The 19,235-nt window shown below is 47.1% G+C and overlaps 1 protein-coding gene across 1 annotated transcript in view; it reads right to left on the minus strand.

Moving 5' to 3' along the window:
- DCP2 (decapping mRNA 2) overlaps nt 1-9,879 on the minus strand; it is a 32,270-nt gene extending 22,391 nt beyond the window's left edge. Inside the window, exon 1 of the mRNA XM_086629670.1 lies at nt 9,784-9,879. Within this exon, the coding sequence (XP_086485796.1) occupies nt 9,784-9,836 (53 nt within the window). The 5' untranslated portion in view covers nt 9,837-9,879. The remainder of the gene's footprint in view (nt 1-9,783) is intronic.
- Between the last annotated feature and the right edge of the window lie 9,356 nt (nt 9,880-19,235).

Genomic DNA, 19,235 nt, shown 5'->3' on the forward strand with positions numbered 1-19,235 from the left:
CCTGACAGGCAGAGAGAAAAAGTGTGAAACAGCAGTGCAAACACCAAGGTCAGAGAAGGAGGGAGAGGAGGTGCTCCATGGCAGAATAGATGTCCACATTGCAGCCTGTGGAGGATCCTATACCAGAGCAGATGGGTATTTCCTGAAGGAACTTCAGCTCATAGGATTGACTCCACGCTAGAGCAGGGGTGAAGTATGAGGCGGAAGGAGCAGCAGAGATAAAGTGTTATGGACTGACAACAACCCCCATTCCCCATCTCCCCGTGCTGCTCACAGAGAAGGAGGTAGAGGAGTCAGGAAAGAAGGGGTGAAGTTGAATCTAGAAAAGATGCAAATGTAGGGGAAGGTCTTGTTTAAATTTTTTGTCTTTGTTTCTCTCTATCAAAATCAATTTTAATTAGCAGCAAATAAAATTCATTTTCCCCAGGTTGAGTCTGGTTTTCCCATGATGGTGACCGGTAAGCAACCCTCCTGCCTCAACCTGAACCACAAGCTTGTCCATTCTATTTTCTCCCCCATCCTGTTGAAGAGGAGTGAGTGGCTGGATGGGCATCTCGCTGCTAGCCAAGGATAAGCCACCACAGTCTTAAAGTCAAAAGATGGGGTAACAGCACTTGTTTATAGGAGAAAGAGAGCACCCAGAAGCCACAACACCTACATTAAGACTCTGTACCTCCACTTACTTACTCAGTAAGGAACAACTCAGTAGCACAAAACAGCATGACAAAAAAAAAAAAAAAAAAAAATGACGTGGATACGCGTGACTTGTTATTTAACAAAACGGGTCAGAGTGGTCCTACTACAAAGATTGAACACACAGTAACCTAGGAGAACTAGCTTAAATTGTATCCTGGCATTGCATGATTCTAAAACAACCCAGGAACTCAACAAATGTTTGAAGACATTATGTATCTGGCTTTAGCTTTCAATTTGTTTTCACATGCTGGCAAGTAACGTTTTACTCTCTGAATACTAAGTCTAAGCGCAGAAGTCTTTTAATATAGTTTACCAGCAGAGAGAAACTGTGACAGCTTGGAAAAAAAAATGTTACATGAAAGTACATTAGACTAGGGGTTTTAATCTTATTTTTGTTCTCTTTAGAAGAATAGTTTTGCAAAAAAAGCATTTAACAATAATCACCACCACCATTATCACTTATACTCAATTGTCACACAGACTTCTGTAGCTGAATAAAAGCCTACTTGTTATTTTATACTATCAGAAAGAGTTACAGGGTTCTGTTTTCGTCTTTTTGTTGTTGTTTTGTTTTGTGTTTTTTTTTAAGAGCTAGCTTATACTGATTCTCTAATAGAGGTTTCAGTGCTGCGTAACTTCAGAATTACATTCTGTGAAGTCAGCTATAAGCATTTGACTCTGAATATACTCTTTACAGCAGGTAACTTTACATGTTGAGCTCCACAGGACAAACAGAGCCCAGGGGCTGAAAGCCCTTCACTCAATGTACTTGATTTAATAAGGCCAACAAGCAAAAGAATTTTTCGTAACATGCATTAAAAATCCTGCATTTAATCTCAGCTATAACCTATATGAAACTATTAATATATTCCACTGCTCACAGCATAGAAAAACACTAAGGTTAATATCAGAGAGAACATCCACAAGTACATATTGAGCCTGCAGGGTTTCAGGGTTTTTTTCTCCCACAGAAGAAATAGGTTTCCTATGTCCAATTAAAAACTTAATTTGACGATGAATGCTACAGCTGCTACTAAATAGCCAAACTTTACCCTCAGCAAAATACATGGTCACATAAATACTGCAAGCAAAACCTCATAAAGTAACACTGAGCCACAAACCCAGTGTAAGAACATAATCCAGGCCCTCCTAGAAGTTCACGTATCTCAAAACTGAGCTGTTTTAGGTGACTACAGACACTAAATATTTGGAGTCTTAGCCCAATTAACTATACTATTCAACAGTATTTCTCAACTTAAGATCAAAATTGATTACTACAAAAAGAAATCCAGTCATCCTGCACAGTACCTAAGAACTTGGAAGCTTTAAATCACAACTGCAAAAGTAAATAATTCATGTGGTACAGGTTACCCAGCAGTACTTAATGTTTTTTTTTAACCTGTCGGGCTCAACAAAAACAAACAAACAACAAAAAAGAACCACCACACCCTCCCCTCAAGACATACAAAATTAAGATACCAGTTAAGGCACCTTTGTATACCTTTGGAGTTAGCAACAGCCAGGAGAATTACCCACAGGCATTAAAACAGCTGTAGTTGACCTGAACAGTGAAATGACTATTTAGTCTAATTGGCTGAATAAGTTGGAACAGCTGCAAGTGATCTGAGGAGCTACACATGAGCCTCTTTGAGTAGCCTCTGTGTGGAACCTCCTTGAGTCTCTGCAAGGAATCTGAAGAAAGTAGTTCAGCTTAAAGTAAAATGCAAACACATACTAATTCAGCAATGCATTACGTTGATGGAATTAGCACCAGCTCACAGTGGTCCTTCTGTCATAAGGAAAAGTATCAAGCAGGTAAAATGAAAGATACAGTGAGAAGTATTGATGACTGCATCTCCTGAATACACAAACTTCTAACAAATAAAGAGTTTTCTGCAGAGAATCCAGGCCTTTTGCTTCAGGACAAAGGAAAATATCCCTGTCCAAAGACAAAGTGTTGAAGTCCGACAGATGTTCTAGCACTCTTAAGATACAAACAAAACCAATAGCTCTGTTCAAGATATAAACAAAACCAATAGCTATGTTCCGTGGACATCTAAGCTTTAACTTAGCTTTTTGGTTTTCAAATACACAGAGGGGAAAAAAAAAAAAAAAAACAAACATGAACTACTGGGCAGACTTGACTTGAAGGTAGATTTATTTCATTGTTTAGCTTAGCAAGAATAATGTGAACTCCTGCCATCTCCTAAAAAGTCACTAACAGTTACTTAGATTTGCAGCTCACACTGCTACAGTTCATATAGAAAGATACTAGAGAATTCATATGGGTCCTGTAACTTTCCAAACCTGTTATACTGAAATTGTAATTATTTGAGTATTGAAGTTTTATTTGCTGACAGAATTTAATAAGAGAAGAAGAAAAACAAAGTACAGAAGAAGAAAAACAAAGGCAGTTGGGCTGCTGCTTGAAGAGGAAGGTTTAGTTGACAGCTGTCACCTTCTCAGAAAAAACTCCACCATGGTGACCACCCGGCAGAAGGCAAAGATCTCCATACCTGGCAAGAGGGACGTAAGAGCGCAGACAGAGCTCCCACAGAAAGACACAGGTCTCAGGCTGTGGGGAGTGCCTGAGCCTCTCCATGGTAAGTGGTGAGAACACCTGTGTGAGGTGTGACCAGGTGGAAGATCTGCTTATCATGCTTGCAGAGCTGCGGGAGGAAGTAGAAAGGCTGAGAAGTATCAAGGAGCCTGAGAAAGATCAGAGGTGTTGGGCACTGCATGACCTGAAGCAAAAACATAAACAGGAAGACCCAGAAAAGGCAACCCAAAACAAAGGGCATTCTGACTTCTCACCCCACACAGCAGAAGACAGTAAGTCTAAGGTGAGCCACGAATGGAAAGAAGACTGTGTTCAGGGGAACAGGCAACCCCCCCGCTCCTTGCCTACCTCCACTCCCCAGGTGCATCTGCACAACAGGTATGAGGCTCTGGAGGTGGAAGGCCCATCGATGGATGGTGTAGCTGAGGGACCATCCCCACTGGAGGTGTCACCAGGGTCAGAGAGGACCACCTGTTGTATCAAGACCGCCTCCACAGGGAAGAAAAGAAGGGTAGTAGTTATAGGCGACTCCCATCTGAAGGGGACAGAAGGTCCAATATGCCGGGCTGACCCTGCTCTGAGGGAAGTCTGCTGCCTCCCTGGAGCCCGGGTTAAAGACGTCGCTAGGAAACTTCCTAGCCTGGTACGGTCCACGGACTACTATCCTTTACTGCTCTTCCATGTGGGTGGTGATGAAACTGAAACACGGAGTCCACAGTCAATCAAGAGGGATTTCAGGACCCTGGGACAGCTGGTAAGAGGGTCAGGCCACAGGTAATCTTTTCGTCCATCCTTCCGGTTGTGAGCAGTGACACTGAAAGAAGCAAGTGCATTCAGTTGATTAATAAGTGGCTCCATGGCTGGTGTCATCGTCACAATTTTGGCTTTTTTGATAATGGCATGGGCCACATGGCACCAGGCCTACTGGCACCATACAGGACTTGTCTTTCTCAGAGGGGAACAAGGGTCTTAGCGCGACAGCTAGCAGGGCTCATTGACAGAGCTGTAAACTAGATTCGAAGGGGGAGGGGGGGTAATATCAAGAATGATAAAGATATGCTGGAAGTACCTGAAGAACAGAAGAAAAGAATTCCAGCCACTCCAGCCAGGAAGTCAGGTTCATCTGGGGCTCAACTTAAATGCCTTTATGCCAATGCGCCCAGCGTGGGGAACAAGCAAGAGGAGTTAGAAGTGTGTGCGCGCCTTTTGGGATATGATCTTATTGGCATCACGGAGATGTGGAGGGATGAATCCTATGACTGGAGTGTCAGAATAGAAGGGTACAGGCTCTTCAGGAAGGACAGGCAGAGGAGAAGAGGAGGAGGGGTTGCCCTCTGTGTCAAAGACCAGCTGGAGTGCATGGAGCTGCACCTGGGGACAGATGAGGTCCCAAATGAGAGCTTATGGGTTAGGATTAAAGGGAGAGCAGGGACAGGGGACATAGTAGTGGGGGTCTGCTACAGGCCACCTGACCAGGAGGACTGGGTGGATGAGGCCCTCTACAGACAGATAGGAGCTGTCTCACGTTCATGAGCCCTGGTCCTCATGGGGGACTTCAACCACCCCAATATCAGTTGGAGGGACAACACAGCAGGGCATAGGCAATCCAAAAGGTTCCTGGAATGCATGGATGATAACTTCCAAGTGGTAGAGGAACCAATGAGGAGAGGTGCTTTGCTGGACCTTGTTCTCACCAACAAAGAAGGGCTGGTGGGGAACGTGACGCTTAAGGAGAGCCTTGGCTGCAGTGATAATGAAATGGTGGAATTCAAGATACTTAGGGAAGCAAGGAGAGTGCACAGCAGGCTCACTACCCTGGATTTCAGGAGAGCAGACTTCAGTCTCTTCAGGGATCTCATCGGTAGAGCACAATGGGATGAAGCCCTGAAGGGAAGAGGGGCACAAGAAAGCTGGTTAATATTTAAGGATCACCTCCTCCGAGGTCAGGAGCGGTGCACCCCAACAAAGAGAAAGTCTGGTAGGAACACCAGGAGGCCTGCAAGGATGAACAAGGAGCTCCTGGACCAACTCAGGCACAAAAAGAAGGCCTATAGAGAGGGTGGAAGCAAGGACAGGAAGACTGGGAAGAATACAGAGCGATTGTCCGAGCAACCAGAGATCAGGTTAGGAAAGCTAAAGCCCTGATAGAGTTAAATCTGGCCAGGGACATCAAGGGCAACAAGAAAAACTTCTATAGATATGTCAGTGATAAAAAGAGATCTAGGGAAAATGTAGGCCCTCTCCAGAAGGAAACAGGGGACCTGGCTACCCAGAATATGGAGAAGACTGAGGTTCTCAATGATTTCTTTTCCTCGGTCTTCACTGGCAAGACCTCCAGCTGCACAGCCCAAGCCACAGAAGGCAAAGGCAGGGACTGGGAGAATGTAGAACCGCCCACTGTAGGAGAAGATCAGGTTCGAGACCATCTAAAGAACCTGAAGGAGGACAAGTCCATGGGACCTGATGAGGTGCACCCGCAGGTCCTGAGGGAACTGGCGGATAAAGTTGCTAAGCCACTATCCATCATGTTTCAGAAGTCGTGGCAATCTGGTGAAGTTCTCACTGACTGGAAAAGGGGAAACATAGCCCCCATTTTTAAAAAGGGAAGAAAAGAAGACCCAGGGAACTACAGGCCAGTCAGTCTCACCTCTGTGCCTGGCAAGATCATGGAGCAGATCCTCCTGGCAACTATGCTAAGGCACATAGAAAATAAGGAGATGACTGGTGACAGCCAACACGGCTTCACTAAGGGCAAATCCTGCCTGACTAATTTGGTGGCCTTCTATGATGAGGTTACAGCATTGACAGGGCAAGAGCAACTGACATCATCTACCTGGACTTGTCCCACACGACATCCTTGTCTCTTAACTGGAAAGACATGGTTTTGATGGATGGACCACTCAGTGGATAAGGAATTGGCTGGATGGTCACACTCAAAGAGTTGTGGTCAACAGTTCAATGTCTAAGTGGAGGCCAGTGACGAGTGGTGTTCCTCAGGGGTCAGTACTGGGGCCAGTGCTATTTAACATCTTTGTTGGTGACATGGACAGTGGAATCGAGTGCACCCTCAGCAAGTTTGCAGATGACACCAAGTAGCGCGGTGTTGTGGACATGCTGGAGGGAAGGGTTGCCATCCAGAAGGACCTTGACAGGCTGGAGAGGCGGGCCTGTGAGAACCTCATGAAGTTCAACAAGGCCAAGTGCAAGGTCCTGCATATGGGTCGGGGCAATCCCAAGCACAAGTACAGGGTGGGCGGAGAAAGGATTGAGAGCAGCCCTGAGGAAAAGGACTTGGGAGTGCTGGTGGATGAGAAGCTCAACATGAGCCAGCAATGTGCACTGGCAGCCCAGAAAGCAAATCGTATCCTGGGCTGTATCAAAAGAAGTGCGGCCAGCAGGTCGAGGGAAGTGATTCTGCCCCTCTACTCTGCTCTTGTGAGACCCCACCTGGAATACTGCATTCAGCTCTGGAGTCCCCAACACAAGAAGGACATGGAGCTGCTGGAGCCGGTCCAGAGGAGGGCCACAAAGATGATCCGAGGGCTGGAACACCTCTCCTATGAAGACAGGCTGAGAGAGTTGGGGCTGTTCAGCCTGGAGAAGAGAAGGCTCTAGGGTGATCTTATAGCAGCCTTCCAGTACTTAAAGGGGGCCTACAAGAAAGATGGGGAGAGGCTGTTCAGGAGGGCCGCGCTCAAAGAGTTGTGGTCAATGGTACGATGTCTACATGGAGACCAGTGTCAAGTGGTGTCTCTCAGAGGTCTGTTCTGGGTCCAGTGCTGTTCAACATCTTTGTCAGTGACATGGATGATGGCATTGAGTGCACCCTCAGTAAGTTTGTCGATGACACCAAGCTGTGTGGTGCCATGGACTCACTTGAGGGAAGAGATGCCATCCAGAGGGACCTTGATAGACTTGAGAAATCGGCCAGTGCTAACTGCATGAGATGCAACAAGTCAAAATGCAAGGTCCTTCACCTGGGTCGGACCAATTCTAGGCGCAAACACAAACTGGGCACAGAGTGGGCTGAGAGTAGCCCTGAAGAGAAGGATCTGGGGGTATTTATAGATGAGAAGCTCAACATGAGCCGGCAGTGTGCTCATGCAGCCCAGAAGGCCAACCGCATCCTGGGATGTATCAAGAGAAGCATGGTCAGCAGAACAAGAGAGGTGATTCTCCCCCTCTACTCTGCTCTTGTGGGACCCCACCTTGAATACTGTGTCCAGTTCTGGTGTCCCCACCATAAGAGACACATAGGTCTGTTGGAGCATGTTCAGAGGAGGGCCACAAAGATGATCCTAGGCCTGGAGCACCTCTGCTACAAGGACAGGTTGCGGGAGCTGGGATTGTTCAGCCTTGAAAAGAGAAGACTTCAGGGGGACCTAATAGCTGCCTTCCAATACCTGAAGGGAAGCCACAGGAAGGTTGGGGAGGGACTTTTTACAAGAGTGTCCACTGATAGGACAAGGGGAAATGGGTTTAAGTTGAAGGAGAACAGATTTAGATTAGATCTTAGGAAGAAATTCTTCAGTACGAGGGTGGTAAGACTTTGGAATAAATTGCCCAGAGAAGTTGTGGATGCCCCCTCCCTGGAGGTGTTCAAGGCCAGGTTGGACGGAGCCTTGAGTAGCCTGATCTAGTTGAGAGGCGTCCCTGCCCATGACAGGGATGTTGGATTAGATGATCTCTAAGGTCCTTTCCAGCCTAGGCCATTCTATGATTCTACGATTCTCTCTTTCCCACAGGAAAGCCTGACTTCTCCACTTCTTTCAATCGTTCTGTCCACATCCAAGCAAGGCAACAAACCTGAAGCAGGGCTGATCTGTTAGCACTAATGAAAGTCAACAAGGTGAATCAGGAGAAGATGAAGAGTGAGACAGATGGTAACTAAAAGTCCCTGATCTACGATTTTAAGGTGTTGGGTTTTTTTTTTTATATTAAAGCCACACAACTATGTTAATACAATTAACAAGACAAAACACCATTTCACAGTGTTTTGAACATACTCTTTACAGCAGGTAACTTTACATGTTTTGCAGATGACAGCAGCCCAGAGGAACACAGTAAGACGGAGGGACTGACCCTATAACAATGTAAGACCTGAGTACTCATGTGCCTTTCTGTCAGTTACGCCACAGGAGTCACACTAATCGGCTATTTCAGTTTTGTAAGCATTTTAATTCCCCTCTGGGTTTTCTGAAGAAGTCTTAAACCCCGCTTCATACATGAGCAGGCACCTAGAAGACAAGCCCCATCTCTCTGTAGGCAGCCCAAAGCAGACACGATGGAAACACGACCATACTTCAGAGGCCAGACTTAGAAAGTTTACCTGCGTTATCACGAACTCTGCCTCTTGCATTAAATATATGACAAAACGCTACTGAGCAGAGCAGCTGTAGCTTCCTGCGCTATTCTCACTTCTAATCATTTTTACTCATTTGAAAGCAGTACTTGCTCCAAGTGGACTGTCTTTCATCTCTAGCAACCTTTCCCTCTTGTACGTAAATAGTTCAGAAGGGGTCTTTTCGAAGTGGTAAAATAGAAGGATTATTTCATGTCAAATACTGCATCCACTTTGGAGCATAAAATTCTGGAGGTTGAGACCACAAGCGGAAAGAGGGCCTTCCCGAGCAAAGTGAATCCACGTTTTATGAAAATTTAAACGCGCAGCCTTTAGGATGAGAAAAGCTAACCATTTCACTCGAAAAGGACTGACAAGCTGGAGACGACAGTTTCAGACTGAAGGGTATTCCTTTGGCTCTTCTTCCTTCTCTGTCTCAGCGGAACATTCTCTCCCAGCAGAGGTAAATCAGCAGAAGGGGCCACCTGACAGCGCTTCTAAATGAAACCAGACTTCGGAACGCTATGTATCACACCAGTTCATCACTCCAGATCTCACGCTTCCAACTCTCCTTTCACCCGCGCCAACACCGCCGACACAGTTTTCCCTTTCTGAGCCAAACAGCACGAGCTGCCGAACGCCCTAAGAAAGACCCACAAATCGCGTTCTGCCATTTCTTCCCCACTCGGCTTCTTCCCCGCCGCCGGCTTAGCTCCACATCAGGTTCTGCCGAGGGCAGCGGAGGGCTGGCGGGCACCCTTCCCGGCCCGCCGGGTCAGCTTCCACCGAGGGGGGTGGCGCCTCGGGCCACGGAGCCGTAAGGGAGCGGCACCGAGCCCCTTCCTTCCGCTCCCCGGCCGCTGCGGGACTGCCGACCCCGCCCCTTTCCCGGGCCGCCCCGCTCCCCGCTCGGAGTGCCCCCAGCCCACGGGGCGCTCGAGTGGCGCCGAGCAACCCGGTCCCCACGCTACGCCGGCACCGCGGACCGCTCGCACGCCCCGCACCGGGCGAGGTGGAGGGGGGTCGGGGCGGGAGGAGCGACCACCCTGCCCCCTGCGACGGACGGACGGACGGCCCGCAGCACCGCAGGGCCGGGGCGCCGCCGCGCAGGGGAAGCGGGAGGTATGGGCTGGCCGGGGCCGGCGGGCGCAGGGCGGGCCCGGGAACGACCTCGCCCCGCGGCTACCTGCACAGGTCGTCCAAGACGCTGCTGGGAATCTCGACCCGTTTGGTCTCCATGGGGGAGCGCGGCTCATCCCGACACGGCGGAGCCCGGGCCACGGTAAAGCGACGGGGGAGGGGCTCCTTGGCGCCCGCCCAGCGGGGCGCGGAGGCGAGGGAGCGGCAGCTTCCTCCGCCAATCGCTTCGCGCCGGCGGCGCCGGGGTCCTCCCGCGCGGGGGCGGGGCCTGACGCGGCGAGCCAATCAGCTGCAGAGCCACTGCGGGAACGGGACCCCTCAGGTGATCTGGAGAGGCCGCCAATGAGCGCTGCGGCCAGCCCGGGGCGTCGGCGTTCGGCGCGCGCGGTGAACGCCGCCGGCCGGGGCGGCGAGAGGCGTCACGCCACGTCACAGCGCGTCACGCCGGCCTCTCTGGCGCTGGTGGTGGCCGGTTACTGCCGGCTCCGCGGCGGGTCCCGCAGCCGGGTGTGCGGTCGTCAGCGCTCTGTAGATGAGGCTTTGCTTCGCCCCCCGCATCCGTGCGTCAGGCTCGCTCCGGACGGGGTGCAGAGCGGGGCCATTTTGCAATTCACAGGCTTTGGAGGGAAATACGAAGCCTCCAGCGCTGTATTTCTTGGAATCCATTTTCGTTACCATCGAGGTTTTAGGCTGGGGTAATGAAATTTAGTGCTCGGGGATATTTAAACCTCGCACTGAATAACCAAATGCAGAAAACATTTTTTAACTGGAAGATATCCCGAACAAAAACATCTCCAGGTTGGCATTCGTGGAAAGCCATCTCTGATGCCGCCGGCAGATGGTACCACTGCTCGCTCCATTGCAGTTGCTGAAGCGGCTCTGCCCACTGCAGGCCAGTAGCTGCTGCTGCTGCTGCCGCCGCCACCTGTGATGTCAATCACAAGTGAGTGTTGAAAGCATTTCTCGCCCCTTCCTCGCCGAAGTGCCTGAGCTCCCTCAGATCGTGCTTCCGCAGCAATGTCACTGAGGCTGCCCCTGCTGCAGTCCCATCCTCCTCTGCACTGCAACACAGGGAGCTACGGGGGACAGAACCTGTAGGAAAACTGGTGTCTAAAGCAATGAATGGTTTTCTACTGTAGCTACCAGAGCCAGCAAAAACAGCTAGGTCAGTATCCGCAGAAGACAAGAGGATAAGAACAGGTGATCGAGAGGATGATGGGATGATAGCTGCACCAGCCTGGAGCGGCTTCATTGTTTGTAGGGAATTTACACAGTACAACTTGCTGAAAGTACCAAAAGGAGAACGTCACGTTTTGTGCTTCCCTTTGCCGCTCTGCCTCTGGCATTACACCACGCCTTGTACTGAGCCAACTCAACTCCTCAGTTCAAATTTGTGCTGGGTTTATGTGGTGGGGTTTTGGTAGCAGGGGAGGGGCTGCAGAGATGGCCCCTGTAAGAAGATACCAGAGGCTTCACCAGCTCCAAAACTGGTTGGACCAGTCTCTGGTCCAGGGCCGAGCCAATCAGCACCTCTGCAAATGCCATATTTAAGAAAGACACATAGGAACCCAAACCAGGCAGGACCTGCAGAGAAGAGAGGGAGGAGGTGGGAAGCTGCCCGCACTGGGCCACCACCACCCAACTGGAGAGCTCCGAAGCGCCCCACTTTGCTGCTGGAGACTGACTGCGATTCCGTGGGGAAAGCCCGCATTGGAGCAATCTGATGGGTAAGGATCACATCCTGTGGGAAGGACACACTTTGGAGAAGTTTGTGGATTATTTTCCCGTGAGGAAGGACCCATGTGGGAGCAGGGGAAGAGTGTAAGGAGTCGTCCCCCTTTAAGGAGTGTCAGAAACAACGTGTGATGAACTGACCTGCAACTTGCCCTCATTCTTTGTTCCCCTGCGCCACTGGTGGGGAGGAATTAGAGCTGAGAAGAAGGGAGGGGTAGAGGGAAGGTGTTTTTTTAAGATCTGGCTTTGTTCCTCATTATCCCCTCAAGTAACTGGTAAATAATCAAACTGATTTTTCCCCAAGCAGGTCTGTTTTGACGGGGGCCATGTTTGGTGAGTGATCCCTTCCTGTTCTCATCTGAACCCTCAGGCCTTTTGTTACGTTTTTCTCCTCTCCACACCACCGAAGGAGGGGAGGCGGAATAAGCGAGTGGCTGAGTGGTAGCTTAGCCACCAACTGGGCTAAACCATGACAAAATTTCAATCTTTTTAGAAGAAACAAAGCAAATAAAATGAAGAGAAGTACAATCTAGAGAAATCGTGTCTCTGGCTGCGCTACAAAATTAAGCGCTTCAGTATTAATTGAGTGTGCTTACAAGCTCATTTGAATAAAGAAAAGAGCTAACAAAGACGTCAGCCTGGTGTTACCGTGAAGACACAAAAAGTATGTATATTCACAACTCATTTCTAAACTGTTAGGGACAGAAAGTGAGAAATGTATCCTTTTTCTCCTTTCCAAAGTGAAAACAAAGAACAAGAGACTCCATGATAGCTGCAGAAGTAAAAGGGAAGGACATTCAACTAGGTATAGAAGGAGCAATATCACAAGGAGGCTTTAGAGCACAATCTTAGTAGAAGCAGCACATTTACATACATTGGTGCCTCTCTTCTGCAAACTCCACGCTGTGGTATTTGACAGTGACTTTTGCCCCACTACCTTTATTGCTGTGATATTGGAGATGATGGGTGGCTCACATCAATGTTGACTTAAGGAGGACTTTGGCAGAGGAAGGGAAGTCAAGCACTAACAATACTATTCATATGGCTAGACAGAGGGACAGACGGAAAGGTCTGAGTAATTGGTAAATCCCATTGCTTAGCGTTCCAGAGAGTTCCATTTCTATTTGTAAAAGTTAGATGATCTACATCCCTTTCAGTTATCAGGGAACACTTTCTGCTAGTGTTTTTGCCTCCTCTGCTATGTCTTTCTTTTCTTTTCTTTTTTTCCCCCCATGCAGATGTGGTACCAGGACCTTCTACAATTCATGAGGAGAAAAAAAAAAAGTGGTTCAGAAAACGCATTTTGACACCTCATGTCATCTATGCTTCTACTAGAGCCTTCATGGTTTCTGAAAAAAAAAACTGATACAATGAAAACGTAAATGTGTCAAATGTTACTTAAGTTATGAAACACACTCGGATAATAAGCTGCTTAATATGGAGGAAACGTATCAACTGAAGAACATATTGGAAGCTTATTGACAGTGCTCCCAAGCCCCCAGGACAGGAAAACGAGAAGAGAAGCAGTTGAACATTTCTGCTTGCTCCATTTCTGAGATGTTGCTGAAAGACTCTAGGTTAGCCAGAATAAAAATGTAAGAAAAAATGTGTTCATAAGTGGGATTTGGAATTGTTTATCATTGTGGTTTCTTTTTTCTCACTTGTTTCAACCTTGTTGTACGTTTTCTAATTTCTTTGCTAAAATAACATGCATTCCTTTCACCCATTAGCTCATGCAAAGCAAGTTTAGTTAAAGCTGATACATTCAGGTTATAATATTCCCCCAGAGATAAATCTACATGTAGGCCCCTCCAGGGAACTTGCATGCACAGATGTGTTGAGGGCAAAGTTGGTAATGCCTCTTGTCAAGCTGCAACAGCAATTAAGATACTAGGAGGCCAGGTACAGCATCGAGAAGTTTACCTTACAGCACCTGCAACACCTCGCAGCACCAAGCAACCTGCAGAATCACCCAGCGATGTAGTCAAACAGGATTTTAATCTTTGCCTATCAGTCAACCTTGCCATTCAGTCAGAAAGGCAACAATAAGATATTTGGAAAACAATGTTTGTTGTGTTTTTGCTCTGGGACGAGGAGGGGAGGTAGCAGAAAATAAAAAAAGGGTCAGCCATTTGTGCAGTCAGAAAGGAGCCTCAGAAGAGGCGCTAGATTGCACAGGAAAAGCAACAGTTGAGGGAGGAGAAAGTATTGCTTGGAGAAGCTGACCAATGTGGAGGATAGAATTGCATTGAAAAGGAGGACACTCAGACGCCAAGAACCAGTCAAACCCAGAGCTCAACAAACACGCGTTTGCAGCTTATGGTAATCAGAATAAGGACCGAGGCAGAGCTCAGTCCTTCAATGAACAGTTTCTATACTAAAATGTCCCACAAAGGACAGCTAATGGAGGTAGTGGGGAAGGGGGCTGAAAAGCACTGACTTAACTTTTGTAAGCAATATGAGCTCAGCACCCCTAGTTGCTGCAAGCTGGTATTTTGGGTCAAATTTCCATACAAGCTACAAGGAGACAATGCAAGCACTACTCCCCTGCTCTCTGCTTGGCTGTGTATCACATAGGAAATGAGTGGGTGAAGTGGGTGAGCTCACACAGACCTGTATCTCATGTGGATGGTGGAGATACTATATAAACAATACCATAGAACCCATGCTGAGAAATATGAATAGTTAAAATATTTTGAAGCAAGGTTAGGTATAGCAAATCACTCATACAAAGTTAATGAAAACCTAGACTTAAATCCGTGTTTGTCTCAGTTCCCTGATCGTTAAGGAAAGATAACCACAAAGATCTTCTGAAAATAATCTGGCAGGGTTTGTGACTGTTTTTCTTAAATAAGAAGCACCATAGAAAGGGCTGCATGCATACAAGAAATTATAATAATTAATAAGTTGCATGCAGTAGAAGATTTGGATGAAGGATGCTAGCAAAATCCTGGTGAGGTTCTCTGAACCCTGCAGAGGAGGTAGGAAACCTGCAGAAAAAGCAGTCACTGATCACGTATGTGGTTACTTCATGTATAGAGAGCTGTGGTAAGCCTACACAGAAAAATCTGCATTAGGCTTTTCCTAACCTTATAGTACTTCACTCACATAATTTTCTGATGCAAGATTTTGCAGGAAATCATTAATTTAATGACAATAACAGGTACATTGTTTTACATGGAGGACAAGCACACAGAAAAGCACAGCGCATGCTACAGGGCATGACTGCATGGCTTACTTCAGGCATCACTGAGCTCAAATGGCTTAACTAGCTGATCCAGGTAACATATTTACACATCCTTTGGGCGTGATCATCCACTCAAACTCCAAGTTCAGTAGATTGTTGAAGGAAGCACGCACCTGTGCTAAAGCCAGGAGCTAGCCTTTAACTCTGCATGCATAGTAGGAGTGGGCCATGGCTCAGGGTGAAAAGACACAGAACGTAGAAGACCTAAGATAAAGAAGTCAGCGAGCACATCTAGTCTCTAGGCCATTCTGATCCTAAAATCAGACTAAATAGCATAAAACATCGAAGTAGAGAAGCAAAGATACTAATTTGCATTAGCTGGAAAGTAAATGTAGACAAAAAACTAGGGTACAAAACGGGAAAATGAAGAATGGACGACAACAGAAAGGCAATAATCCTGTTACGTGCTGGTTTGTTTCAGTTCCTTTCAGAATGCAACCTTCAGTGGGCAGAATACGCAGCCTGCCAGCCTGCATGTGGTCTAAGGGTGCAGTTCTTCTCCCCACCCAGGTGTGTCCTGTAGCCTGTGACTTTAGATGCAAGCTCTGGTATTTCATGATAATCTACAGCTAGTGGCAGAGTAGGCTGGACAAACTGGCTAATACTGCATGTGCTTTGGTTCTGATATCTAGGACACCATGGCTTTCAAAAATTGCAAGGTGGTAGGGTTCTCATCTCTTGGTGCTCCATAGGATAGTCCTGCTGCATTTTTCTGCTTTTACTCATCTCCAGCAGAAGCTCCTTGAGCAGGTCATACGATCCTCCTTTAAACTTGCTCTCTAGGCTAGCACCTTCAGGTTACAGTACTCCTTCCTTGTTCATAGTTCCACGCTTTTCTGGAAACAAGAAGGAGCACTACCCAATATTGCGTTCTCCATATTGTGCTGGAGGAGTGTTGGTGTTTCTTCTAACCACCCATTCTTCTCTTGTTCCATAACAATTAAACAAATTAAACACCATAAACAAAACAGTTACGCACTGCTAAAAGGAATTTACTCAGCACATTGTAGTACACTGAAAAAGTTTGTCTAGCACAGATCAACTGGGGAGATATTAATGCCACATTTAAAAGTATGTTTTTAAATACAAGAACAAAAATGCAAATAGAGTTATTATGAAAACACAGCAGGCATTCAGTTCTTTTTAACATTTTTATTAGATTCCCTTTTCCATAATATTTTGTGTCTTATCTGCTCTCCTCCTCAGTCTTTCAGGCTCACAAGTATGATAAAACGCCCAGAATTTTTAGAGGGACCTTATTAAGCCTGAGGAGAGAGAGAACAGGAGAGAAAATAAAAACCAAAACACTCAAGTAAGTTTCCATGGGGCTTCTTGCACTCCTGCAAAATGTGATCCAAGTCTGCAGATCCCTTTTCAGTTTGAGAATTGCTCATTGTCTACGTTTAGCCCATATCTGGAGCTAAACAATAGCCAGCTGTTCTACTACCCAGTGACCCCTCCTCACTTGAGAAGGGCAATCAGGAAAAGGAAGACCCATGGGTTGAGATAAGAAGTATTTAATAATTGAAATAAAATAAAATGGAAAAAATAATAATAATAATAATAGTAATAATAATAATAATAATAATAATAATAATAATAATAATAATAATAATAATAATAATAATAATAAAAAAAAAATACAGACAAGTGATTGATGTATGGTGCAGTTGCTCACCACCCCTTGACCAATACCCAGCCTGTTCCTGACTAGTGATCCCAGAGTAGGAAAATTACAAAACTGGAAGCCTGGAAGAGAGACAGAGTAGGCCTCAGGAGCAGAACAACAGGCGAGACCCTCCAGGGATGGTGACCATCGAGAAAGAGAGGCCATTCCCAACAAACTTTCCAATTTATAGCGAGCATGACCTTATGTGGTATGGAATACCCATCTGCCAATTTAAGTGTCAGTCACCCTGGCCAGCTTCCCCCAGGTTCTTGGACATCTGTGTCATTAGCAAGAACAAGTTTAAAAAGTCCTTGATCACTATGGATACCTGCATACCACGGCTGCCTACAAACTAAGTCTGTCTCACCAACTTTGTTCTCACCAAATCGGGCGCTGCGGTCTAAAAACGCAGCTTACTTCAGAAATGTATCTTTTCTGAACAGAAAATTGGTTCTAAAATTCTATCCCAGTGAAACCAAGAAACTCATTTAGAACTTAGCAGGTCCTGTAATTTCTCCACATCTCACCATACGCATAAGCAAAATAAGTCACACTCCTTTCTGCACCCTCTGGTAATACCTGCCTTATGTCACTTCTAACCGTCAGGCACATCAGAATAGCAAAGTGTTCTTATAAGACTGGGGAATTGCTACACAGCAATGTCTTTATACTCAACAAAAAGGGGATTCTCAGTGAAGCTGGTAACATTTTAAATATTGCTATATTTTAAATTCAGGTATAGAATTTTGTTCTGTCTGCAGCTGAGAATTAAACCTCTCCCGCATCTCGTTAAAGGCCATTTCTTTAGGATATCTGACACTGCTGCTAGTCATTATTAATTTAAAAGCAGCAGCACCCCTTCATGCTATGTAATGCCTGTCCCACCAGTCCCCCACATTCTCAGTAAAAGTCAAGTGTACTGGTTAGTCCATTAGCCTGCTTTGAGCAGAAGATTGGACTACATAACCACCAGAGACCCCTTTTAACTGTATTTCATGATTCCATTAAACAAGATGAAACCTTTTATCACAAAAAAAAATTGAAATTACAGGACAAACCTTTTAACCAGGGTTATGGACTAGGTATTATTCTCCCTGTTCTCCTCACCTCTGCCTTTAATAAGACAATGTGCTGGGTTTACATGATGGGGTAGCACAGGACGGGCTGCGGAAATGGTCCCTATAAATAGCTGTAAAAAGCTTAATGTGCTGTGTTTACGTGATGGGGTTTTGGTAGCACAGGAGGGGCTGTGGAAATGGCCCCTGAAAGTAGCTGTCAAAAGCTTCCCCAGCTCCAAAACTGGTCGGACCAGCCTCTGGCCAGGTCGAACCGCCCCCTCCCCCCCCCATCCCCTCTGGCCAGGGCTGAGCCAGTCAGCACCTCTGTTAATGCCCTATCTGAAATGGAGACAAAGGAGCGTGAACCAGGGCTGGACCTACACTGAAGAGAGAGGGGAGGTGGGGGCTGGCTCCCTGGCCTCCTGGGTGGGCGGCTGCCTGCGCTGGGCCGCCATTACCCAACTAGAGGTGGCCGTGGCGGCATGGCTTGGAGAGCTCCGAAGTGCCCTGCTCCCAGGGCGCCTGCTGGGTGGAGTTCATCCTGCTGGGACTGCTGAGGTTCATCAGGCCCAGCATGGCTGCAGCAGAGAGAGGACTGAGACTTGAGAGAAATACCTACACGGACACCGGGGACAGTGAAGATGGAGTGGGAGGAGGTGTGCCGGAGCTGAGATTCCCCCGCAGCCTGTGGAGAGACCGCAGGCGGCCCCCCCTGCCGCCCGTGGAGATTAACGGTGGGGCAGAGATCCACCCGCAGCCTGTGGAGAAGCCTATGCTGGAGCAGAGATGCCTGAGACTGAAGGAGGTCATAGAGAATGGTCTCTGTGAGCTGCTGGAGACTGATGATGAGGTGGAGGGGCATCTGAAGCCCATGGAGAACCTCATGCCGGAGCAAGTGGCAGCTGCCTAAGAAGCCGTGACTCTGTGGGTAAGAAGCCTGTGCTGGAGCAATCTGATGGGTAAGGATTGCATCCTGTGGAAAGGACTGACATTGGAGAAGTCTGTGGGCTGTCCTGTGAGGAGGGGATCTATTGGAGCAGGGGAAAGACTGTAAGAAGTTTAAGAAAGGAGCAGCGGAAACGTGATGAAGTGACCTGCAACCCTCTCATTCCCTGTCCCTCTGTGCTGCTGGGGCAGGAGGTAGAGCTGGGAAGAAGGGAGGGGTGGGGAAGGTGGGGTTTTTAAGATCTGGCTTTGTTTCTTGTTATCCTCTCTGAATGAGCCCGTAGCAAATTAAATTTATTTGTCCCCAAGCCGAATGTGTTTTGCCCAGGGCCATGGTCGGTGGGGTGATCCCTCCCTGTTCCTATCTGGACCCTCAGTCCTTTTGTTATGTTTTCCTTCCTCACCACTCCACTGAGGGGGAGGAGTGGGCGACTGACCTCGTGGTGGCTACTTGAAAGGCGAAAAGGGCGTTTCAGCAGTTAAACAAATTTGGTTTACATTCTTTGCAAGATGCCTTGCTCCAAAACAATGACAGCTGAAAAGCACGATGTGCTGTTCACATTTAAATTTTTCTTAGGTGAAGACAAGACACATAAAAAATTCTTCAGGTGAAGATAAGACACATAAAAAAATTCTTTGGAAGACTGATTTGTATTTTCTGGCATGCTTACAAGTGACAGATTTGAGGACGACATAAAGTCTACGTTACTAGTCGTAATGCTGAGTCAGATGGAGAGGAAGGGTTAGCCTAGCCAAGGAAGTTTCTAGGACTACATCATAGCCAATAAATTATATTTAGTTGGCAAGAACATTGCGCACACCGTAAATTCTAGAGCACAGTTACA

The sequence above is a fragment of the Tauraco erythrolophus genome, chromosome Z (genome assembly GCF_009769465.1).
Source record: "Tauraco erythrolophus isolate bTauEry1 chromosome Z, bTauEry1.pri, whole genome shotgun sequence".
NCBI classification, from domain to species: Eukaryota; Metazoa; Chordata; class Aves; order Musophagiformes; family Musophagidae; genus Tauraco; species Tauraco erythrolophus.